The following is a 10,454-nucleotide window of genomic DNA, read 5'->3' as shown; positions in this document are numbered from 1 at the left end:
GCACGTACTCGATTATATGATCTTTGATACTGTATATTTTGCAGGTATGTGATGGCGTGTAACTCACACGTTCGTTGGGAACCCCAAGAGGAAGGTATGATGCGCACAGCAGCAAGTTTTTCCTCAGAAAGAAACCAAGGTTTATCGAACCAGGAGGAGCCAAAAAGCACGTTGAAGGTTGATGGCGGCGGAATGTAGTGCAGCGCAACACCAGAGATTCCGGCGCCAACGTGGAACCTGCACAACACAACCAAAGTACTTTGCCCCAACGAAACAGTGAGGTTGTCAATCTCACCGGCTTGCTGTAACAAAGGATTAACCGTATTGTGTGGAAGATGATTGTTTGCAGAAAACAGGTATTGCAGTAGATTGTATTTCAGTATAGAGAATTGGACCGGGGTCCACAGTTCACTAGAGGTGTCTCTCCCATAAGATGAAAGCATGTTGGGTGAACAAATTACAGTTGGGCAATTGACAAATAGAGAGGGCATGACCATGCACATACATGTCATGATAAATATAGTGAGATTTAATTGGGCATTACGACAAAGTACATAGACCGCTATCCAGCATGCATCTATGCCTAAAAAGTCCACCTTCAGGTTATCATCCGAACCCCCTCCAGTATTAAGTTGCTAACAACAGACAATTGCATTAAGTATTGCGCGTAATGTAATCAGTGACTACATCCTCGAACATAGCACCAATGTTTTATCCCTAGTGGCAACAGCACATCCATAATCTTAGAGGTTTCTGTCACTCCCCCAGATTCACGGAGACATGAACCCACTATCGAGCAAAAATACTCCCTCTTGGAGTTACAAGCATCTACTTGGCCAGAGCATCTACTAGTAACAGAGAGCATGCAAGATCATAAACAACACATAGGTAATAACTTGATAATTAACATAACATAGTATTCTCTATCCATCGGATCCCGACAAACACAACATATAGTATTACAGATAGATGATCTTGATCATGTTAGGCAGCTCACAAGATCCAACAATGAAGCACAATGAGGAGAAGACAACCATCTAGCTACTGCTATGGACCCATAGTCCAGGGGTGAACTACTCACTCATCACTCCGGAGGCGACCATGGCGGTGAAGAGTCCTCCGGGAGATGAATCCCCTCTCCGGCAGGGTGCCGGAGGAGATCTCCGTAATCCCCGAGATGGGATTGGCGGCGGCGGCGTCTCGGTAAGGTTTTCCGTATCGTGGCTCTCGATCGGGGGTTTCGCGACGGAGGCTATTTGTAGGCGGAAGGGCAGGTGTAAAGGGCGTCACGAGGGCCCACACTATAGGTCGGCGCGGCCGGGGCTTGGGCCGCGCCGCCCTATAGTCTGGCCACCTCGTGGCCCCACTTCGTCTCCTCTTCGGTCTTCCGAAGCTTCGTGGCAAAATAGGACCCCTGGGCGTTGATTTCGTCCAATTCCGAGAATATTTCTTTACTAGGATTTCGAAACCAAAAACAATGAGAAAACAACAACTGGCACTTCGGCATCTTGTTAATAGGTTAGTTCCAGAAAATGCACGAATATGACATAAAGTGTGCATAAAACATGTAGATATCATCAATAATGTGGCATGGAACACAAGAAATTATCGATACGTCGGAGACGTATCAGTATGATGCAGCTACATGCATAAGTTCATTCGGAGAAGAGGTACCTGATTCGGGCAGAAATTGCTATAATTCTTGGTACTGCTTCCTCCATCCTCCAGGTATGTGTACTTGGGTATCTGAAAATGTATGCAGTGTGTTGGATTTTTTGAACTCAGTATATGAAATTTAATACAAATTTGTTTTTATAAAAATTGAAGCCATTTTTGTGCTGTTTACCTGGGTTCCTATTATGAAATCAACATCCAAATTCGAATCTGTTGCAAATGAAATTTAAGATGTCAGCTATTAGCAGTTAATGAAATTTGAAGAACTGACCAATGATGCATCATGTTTTAGCAATTTTTTTGGGGAAAGGGCTGAGCAAGGTTTTTGCCCTCTTTTTGTTCTTGATGCATCAGGTTTTATCAAGTTTGGTTCGTTTTCTTCAAGAACTGACCAAGGATGAATCAGGTTTTAGCAAGATTTTGGGGGAAAGGGGCTGAGCAAGGTTAAAACCTTGGTAAGACAATGCATCAGGTCGTCAGAGTTTGGCCAGAAAGACAGACCGAGAGAGATTTACCATGGTAAGCCTGATTCCCTTGATCCATTGTTCCAATTTCTTCAAGAACTCTTCCCGTCTGTCAGATCGCTTGATCCATTGTTCTTCCTGTAGTTTAGGTGGAGGTGGAAGAAAGGAAAACGAATCTGGGAGTGGTTGCGTTATGCTATGCTATTTATCGTCTTCTGGTAATCGTTAGGGGCATTTTTGTAATTTTTATCGTCCTTTCTGATGATCGAGAGAGATCTGGGAGTAGTTGATTTCGTACGCTTCAAGTTGGGCTTTTGTTTCTGAAGAAGCCCAATAACAAAAACTGGCCCAACAAAGTTAACTGGACAGCCCAAGACAAAAAAATACAAATAACAAATAAGATTACGTCAGTTGACTGAGACATAACTTATGTCTCAGTCGACTGAGCGTTAAAGACGTCCATTACATAAAGCTACTACCACATTTGAGACAACAGCCACAGCTTGGTACCAGCAATGGTAGTAATGTTTTTACATAAATACCACTTTTAAGACATGTCGTAACAGATTGCACAAAATGTTTGTTGATCACGTTTTAATACGTACCAAAACTGATAGGTTAGGCCCATATGTAAGTGATGACTAGACAATACAGGTGAATATTATGCTGAGATGGCATCACATGTGGAAGAAGAGCTGATGTGGACATGGGGTCCACGTGTCAGCCCCATTTTTAACCCTCTGGATGGGCCACGCTTTCTGGCCTTGCTCTTGGATGTCGCGGCAGTGGGGGCTGGGGTTGCTAGGAGGTGGCGGCGGTCAGGTGAGGGAGGTGGGGGCAAGTTCGCGGGTAAGGCAACGACGAGCTGAGGCGGCGACCACTGCCTACCGTCAATGTAGTGTGGAGCGAGGAAAAAATGAATTGTTTGTTGTTTTTATTAGCCTGACAAGTAGGGTCACTGCTATCTCAGCATAATATCCACCTGTACTGCCTAGTCATCACTTGCATATGGACCCAACCTATAGTTCTGCTGTTAAAATGTGATCAACTAAAATTTTATGCAATCTATTACGACATGCCCCATAGGTAGTATTTATGTGAAAAAATTACCAGTTTTAATATCAAGCTAACCGTTGTCCCAAATGTGGTAGCTTTATGTAATTTACTCATGTTCAAGGATAACTGGAGTTGGCTTTTGAGTGAAGAATCAAAGTCATCCAGTATTTGGACAGCTTAATTGGGAAGAAAACTTGGAAAATGAACAGCTGTATATCATCAAATTCCGTATGCCAGCTTGGAGAAGTTCACTAGAACGTAGGAAACAAATAAATACAGAATACAATTTAGTCTCGGGGCTCTGGCTTAATTTGGAAAAGAACAACTTTCAATGTCATAAACACAGCTGGATTTCTCTCTCAAAACTGTAAAGCTGGATATGGTTGCAGGTTCTGCTCACACATAGACTCTCCGGAGTCTCAGGGTGTTGTTGTCCAGTGACGTACAATGATCAAACATATCAGAACATGACAATAGATACGGGGGAACACAGTCTGTACTTCCAACAATTTTGTGTGTGAAAAGAAATACAAATGCTATTTCACGAGTATAGAATCTATGCCGAGGCTCAGCCGATCTCTCCACAAACCAATGGCTACAGGATATGGTGATACAACTATACGATGCGCTGCTGAATCGAACACATGTCAGGGTGTGGCCTGCGACAATGCGGATCCAATCTGACACATGAGAGGGTACACTGGACTGAACTCCTTGTCTCCACGAGACCGGACCTTCATCTCGTAGTCGTCCAGGGTTGCCTTCACACCTTTCCAGATCTGATCCTCGCCTTGTGAATCAAGCCACAGAGAGTACTGTAGGGGCGTCAGCTTGTTTCGCTGTAAAGGGGATTGTAGCTCGTCAGGCCCTCGAGAATATAGGTGGTGGAGGATCACACTGGGTGGCAAGTCCTGAAGGAGTGGAGAGTTCTCAAGCTGAGATGTCTCCAGGAATAGGACGGGGCGGAATGCACGCAACGCCCGATATGGCGGGCCCAGCTGCTCCACTGGAAACAGATTCTGACCAACAGCCAGCTCCAACTCGGCCATGTCCCTAGCCATTCTCAGCTTCCCTGCTTCAGAGAGTGGCCTAACAAGAGAAGCATGTCTTATAAAGAATATTAGGATCCTCGAGGCCATCCTTCTGACCATTATGGTACATATGGTCTCTGATCGGGAGGCTGACGATGGCAGAAGCTTTGACAGGAACTCGCTTCGGAAGTGGATGGCACACTTCTGAAGCTCCTCCATGTAAGCCGATGCATTGTTATCCATTCCCCCATCCATTCCATGAGCTCCAAAGTCTTGCTCGTGCATTTGAAGGATACAGGACTCCAGACGATCGAGCATTGCTTGGAATAGAGAGGTCACCGAATCACAAGCGACACCGTATATTACCCCAAGAGATGGCGAAAGGACTTCAGAAGCAACATTTGGGAGTGTTGACAAGATGCTTGAAATGCGTGTGTGAACCTCATGGAGGTGTAGACACAGAGCAAAGTTTTTTAATTGAGCTGGAGTCACTGTGCCAGTAACTTGACGAGCTTCGGGACCAGTAGAGATCTACATTTGAAGCAAAATATGTCAGCAAAAACACGCAACAATTGAAGCAATGACAAGACATCAACATATCTTAGATGTGCACTGCACAAGAATGTGAACACATACAAGCAAGCACAGTAAGGCTTATAAATTAGAAAAGGATGAAAAAACTGAAACTAAAGACTGTCATATGACAGCACCAATATATATAAGACACAACAATTATAAGCCCAGATAATGCATGCCCTTTTTACTTCCCTGGGAAGGCATAATGCTCCAATCTTTCTGTACGAAAAGATTGTAAGACAGCTGAAACTGCTGAATAGGAATGCACATGAAGACAGGATACATGCAGCAGAGTGCTACTACAGGACAGTATTTTTCTCATGATTTCTCTTGTTTGATGTACTCTATTTACCTCTATTACTTGCAACATCCAATATGCGTGCAATAGAACAAGAAACTCAGTTAACAAAACCAACATAAAAGCACTATTTTTCTGGATGCTACCAGGTGCTGCAAGTCCTGCCACAACCCCAGGGATAACTAATTTACTCAGCTGACCCCAGCAATCACAGATCTGACTAAAACCTGTATATTCACTGGTCTCAATGGGTAAGCTTGATTTTTCAAGAATAGTGTGAGCAGGAGTATTCAAGTCCAGAAGATGAGAATACAAAGCACCTCCAATTTACTGAATAGTGAACACCATGAGCAGTGTCTACTAGGTGATTGATTAGGTTCAGACTCAAGTGAGAAGAGTGAACAATCAACCCAGTCAAGACAAGGATCTAGCAGATATGCAGCTATAACCGTCTTAGACAACAATGATTTTCTGCTTCTGGACATACAGACACCACAACAGAACATGTTTCAACCTAACTGGGAGAGATTAAGATCAGAGCATCTTTAAAGCTGAAGTTCAATGTTCAAACCTTCTACAGTGGGCCCTAGTCAAGCTTGAGAAAATTCAACGATGTGGAACAGTTACGACGATAGCAAAAAAACAAACATAGACAAGCTATAAACACATCGTCAGAAACTTACAATTAACGACACCTAGCATGAGGAACACTTGCTAAACTTTGATGGATGAACTGAGAAACCAGAAACTATCCAGGAAGTTGTAACAAAGAACTTCGTAGAACATAGTGAGTACCTGATATTCAGCTCTTTGTGCTAAAAGAAGCAAGATCTTCCCGATTTCACGTAGAACAAGAAGCAGCAAATGCCCGTGAGTTCTCACAACTTCAATTTCCTCTTGGATTCGAGATATTAACCTTGATATTTGATCCTTTGAAGGTATGCTTCCCCGGTTTGACATAGGAAATATGCTATTGATATAATCAGAAAGGCGACTCTGACTGAGAGCCAAAAAGGCGTTCTGGAATATCCCAATAGCTGCAACCATGTGATCTTTTCCTTCAAGAGTAAGTGCTGGAAGGGTACCCTTTACATCGGTATCTCTTGAAATCCTCTCAAGAAGGTTCTCAATCATGGAGAAGAGTCTCGGATATCCAAGAGTAAATATTTCCTTGACAAAGCTTGACGCAGTAAAGACCGATTTCAGCTGGCTTGCAAAGGCCTTAACAATGGCATCCCATACTCTCTCCGTCAATAGAGGCTCACCTTCCTGCAAAAGGATTTTTTTAGTAATGATTCAAGCTAATCGAATTAATAATTAATCAAGAAAGAGCAGGACGGTATCAAGACTCTTCAAGACGTGCATGTAAACGCCATACTTTGGAAACAAGGGGAACATAGTAAACAGATCCAACTATCATTGCAGGTCTAAAAAAATTGCTAAGAGCAATGAGATGGAAAAGTTCAGAACCTCATTGCAAATAATAACATGGAACATTCCACTTTAATTCTGAAGGACAGGGAGCCATGATTAAGGATGATGACAGAAGATACTATGCATTTACCAGTGAAATATCAAAGACAGGAATGATGAATAAATGGTTTAACTGACATCTTATACCTGATCACTAGGCTTAGCTCTAGTGAAATATCAAAGACAGGTATATACTTCTTGTTTTTCCTATGCCTACATTGTCATTTTTGTAACTCTTTAACTTTCCCTATATCTCATAATTTGCATGATGATCATACTGCCAACTAAATCATGCTACAGAATATGGTCAAACATTCGCATCAACTTTAATAAATCATCCTAAGTCTAAATTGGCATTTCAAATGAAAAGTAATTACTATAAGATCAAGCCTCACCTGCCAAACCTCCTCAAGGAAGAGCATTTGCGTGAAGGGCACACGCTTCTTGGTGAGCACAGTCTGCAGCTGCCATGCAGCGGTGACTGCCCTGTGCAGGTCCTCCATGCACTGCCTCATCCTTTCCCAGAGCGCATCCGCGGCCCTCTTACTGCCACCAAGCTGCGGCGTGCCACTCCTCTGCACGCCTCCAGGGCCACCTCCGCCGCCAGCCATTGAAATTGCCTTCATGTCCAGCGCCACAGTCACGCTCTTGGCCCCCGCTGCCTTGCATTTCCCCACGAGCCCCTCGACTGCTGGCTTGAGTTCCCCGAGATTGTAGTACACCTGCAGGCCGCACCAGACGTCGTTCTGGTTGGACTCGGCGATGCCACGGTCGATGACGGCGCTGGCCTCCGATCGGAGCTTGGAGGCGGCGGCATCGACCTTCCGCATCTCCTCGTCGACGGCATTGATGCCGGAGAGGTTCTTCTCGTCGTAGAGGAGGCGGATCTCGCGGTGGAGCTCGGCCTGGCGCGCGAGGTCGGGGGCGGGGGAGGAGGCGAGGAGGCGTGTGGAGAGGCGGACGAGGCGGTGGGAGTGGAGGAGGAGGTCGGCGGTGGCGAGGAGGCTGGAGAGGGAGGAGGAGGAGAGCGCGAGGTGGGAGCGCGGCGCGGAGAGGTGGGAGGAGAGCAGGGAGAGGTGGGAGAAGAGGAGGCGGAGGTTGGAGGGGAGGGTGGAGAGGGAGGCGTTGGCGGAGCGGAGGGAGAGGAGGTGGGAGAGGAGCAGCGGGTGGCGGCGGAGCACCTCGGCGCGGAGGTGGCGGCGGAGGAGGCGGATGGCCTCCTGCAGCTGCTCGGCGCGGGAGGCGGCGAGGCCGGAGGAGAGCGCGGCGGAGGAGAAGTCGGAGGGGGAGAAGGACGGGGAGAGGAAGGCGGAGAGGACGGGGTCGGAGGCGAAGGCGTCGAGCGGGGAGGCGGGGTCGGGGGAGCTGGGGGAAGGCGGCGAGGCGAAGGAGCTGCCGGTGAGGAGGTCCCTGGAGGTCGGCGAGAGGAGGAGGCGCGGCGTGGCTGGGGCGGCCATTGCGGTGGCCGGCGGCGAGGCGGGTGGTGGATCTGGCCTCTGGGGAGGGGAGAGATCCGGAAGACTCACCACTCAGTAGACGTCATTTTGTCGTTAGAAGATCGAGAAAAGAGTCTAATTTCGTGAAAAATACCCTTTTTCCTCCAATTTCATGAATAAATTGATTGATTTTAGCATAAATTTTAGCACTGTGTTATAGTACAGTGATTTCTGTTCCAGAGAATTTGTTGGTTTGGAATTATGTGCAACATAATTGCCCATGCACCTTATATTTTTGGGAAGCTCTAGGCGTCGGTCGCCGGATTTCTGGGCAAAAATCGATCGTTCTCCGGGCCGTTCGATCGCGATCCGACGCTTAGAATCAGCCACAGCAGAACTTTTGCATTTGGCCCCTTTCTATTTTGATGAATCAACCCGCGGTCCTAGTCTTCTCCACATGACCGAAAGTATGTATCCTTTTTGTCCCGAACCTTCATGATATTTACAGCGAAGGACATACCTGAGGCTACAGAGTATTGCAATAAAATCAGTCTCTCTACGTACAAAAAAAATATACTGTTACAACAAATTAATACAATAAATTTCAAAAAAGGGAGTGTTATAGACAAAATATTTAGCAAAAAATTATTTTGCTGCAGATTGATTACAATAAGATAAATCTTGTAAAATCTACAAAAATAAGAAATATTTACAACAAAAATACCACATATTTTGTAGCAACTAAAAATATAGCTAACCAACAATTTTTATCCAGATTGATTTACAACAAAAAATTATCAACTGTTTCTACAAAAATTACAATTGATTACAACAAAAATAAATAATTAAGTTATTAGCAATTATTATTAACAACTAAATCAAGAAGAACAAAAATTAGACGTTTACAGCAATAGTCAAACAGCAATATCAGTATTATTTTTGGTTATTTATAACAAATAATTCATATGTTTTTATAGCGATGGAAAAGTGGTTAACAACATTTTATTTTGGTACAAATTGAATGACAATAAAAGTCACCATCTATTTGAACGAAAAACACAAACAATTACAACAAAATCCACAAACTTGTGGCAAACACCCATACATACATTACAACATTTTGCATGTGCTTTTTCTACAAAACTTGTGCGCGTTATTGTTATCACCAGAATTTGACCGGATCAGAGGTGGGCCGCGATTAAAGATGGGCTTGAAGAATATACTTGGAAGAAATACATGAATCGGCCTTGTATACAAAGTTTGGGCTAGTTTGCCCGTGTATCTGTAAATATAGTAGGATCCGTGTCGGTTAGATAGAATTTGGCTCGTGCACGGTTGGGATTATTCCCACGTCAGAAAGTCTACGGACTATAAATATGTATCTAGGGTTTATGGAATAAACAACAATCACGTTCATCACAAACCAATCTAGGCGCATCGCCAACTCCCTTGTTTCGAGGGTTTCTTCCGGGTAAGCATCATGGTGCCTAGATCGCATCTCGCGATCTAGGCAGTAACGTTTATTCATTGTTCATGCGTTGCTCGTGCTGATGCCTTGTTGATGGCGAGCAACGTAGTTATCATAGATGTGTTAGGGTTATCATTGTTCCGTCGTGTTACATGCTTTCGTCCATGCAACCCTTAGACGTCTAGCCGCCTTTACGCCTATCTTAGGTGTAAGGGCGGCACCCCGCTTGATCGTTAGTTAGTAGATCCGATCCGTTATGATTGCTCCTTGTTCTTCAAGGATTAGTTTAATATCTGCATAGTTAGGCCTTACAAACGGGTTGAAGGATCCAGTGGCACGTAGGGTGTAGTTTGCTAGCCCTAGACAGGATGTTCCGGGGATCAACTTCATGTTGGTTTTTAGGCCTTGTCTAGGGTCGGTTTATGATCACCGTGCGTGGCCGTCAGGCTCAATCACGCGTAGGATGTTCCGATTATGTGGTGAAAACCCTAAATCGTAGTAGGTCGTTTTAGCTTTATTTCGATCAAGCAGGACCACCATGTGATCGTACACCTCGTACGAATCATGGGTGGATCGGCTCCTTGAGCCGATTCACAGGATAACCTGAGAGCCGATCGAGGCTCGTATTTAATGTTTACGTGTATGCCATGCAGGAAACTAAGCGAGGCAAATCCATCACCTTCCCGACCGGTATAGGTCGTGGCACGCCCTTGCACCAGCATCGGACGTGCGTGCCGAGTCTTTGCGGGCCGTCGCTCGAGGGACCAGGGCCAGCCGCAGTCTTGGCAGCCTCCCGGCTCTACTGTGTTGCCCGTCGTTGCTCGCCGGTGGGTTTCTGACCGCAACACATTCTGGCACGCCCAGTGGGACAGTCTTCGACATCAACTGCATCGCCGTCTACATCTGAGATGGCGGAAGATACTCCGGTCACGTACGAGGATCTGACTGAGGAGCTCAAGAAGAAGTATGACGAGGTCA

The 10,454-nt window shown here is 45.3% G+C and overlaps 1 protein-coding gene across 1 annotated transcript; it reads right to left on the bottom strand.

Annotated features, from left to right (window-relative positions):
* Positions 1-3,652: 3,652 nt before the first annotated feature.
* LOC127316450 (conserved oligomeric Golgi complex subunit 5) lies at positions 3,653-8,086 on the bottom strand. Its single transcript, XM_051346846.2, has 3 exons — positions 6,968-8,086; positions 5,895-6,368; positions 3,653-4,756 (listed from the first exon to the last, which is right to left on the bottom strand). The coding sequence occupies exons 1-3, from the start codon at positions 8,027-8,029 to the stop codon at positions 3,842-3,844; spliced, it is 2,451 nt and encodes an 816-aa protein (XP_051202806.1). The 5' UTR covers positions 8,030-8,086; the 3' UTR covers positions 3,653-3,841.
* Between the last annotated feature and the right edge of the window lie 2,368 nt (positions 8,087-10,454).

This window comes from Lolium perenne, chromosome 1 (assembly GCF_019359855.2).
Source record: "Lolium perenne isolate Kyuss_39 chromosome 1, Kyuss_2.0, whole genome shotgun sequence".
Lineage (NCBI taxonomy): Eukaryota > Viridiplantae > Streptophyta > Magnoliopsida > Poales > Poaceae > Lolium > Lolium perenne.
This window is presented reverse-complemented; position numbering and strand designations above follow the sequence as displayed.

What these genes read in the sequence shown, in the direction of transcription:
- LOC127316450 (XM_051346846.2), bottom strand. Translation starts at nt 8,029, where the DNA reads ATGGCCGCCCCAGCCACGCCGCGCCTCCTCCTCTCGCCGACCTCCAGG. An exon ending in TCCTTGAGGAGGTTTGGCAG is followed by an intron (nt 6,369 to 6,967) that starts GTGAGGCTTGAT and finishes ATCCTTTTGCAG; the next exon opens with GAAGGTGAGCCTCTATTGAC. An exon ending in CACAAAGAGCTGAATATCAG is followed by an intron (nt 4,757 to 5,894) that starts GTACTCACTATG and finishes CTTCAAATGTAG; the next exon opens with ATCTCTACTGGTCCCGAAGC.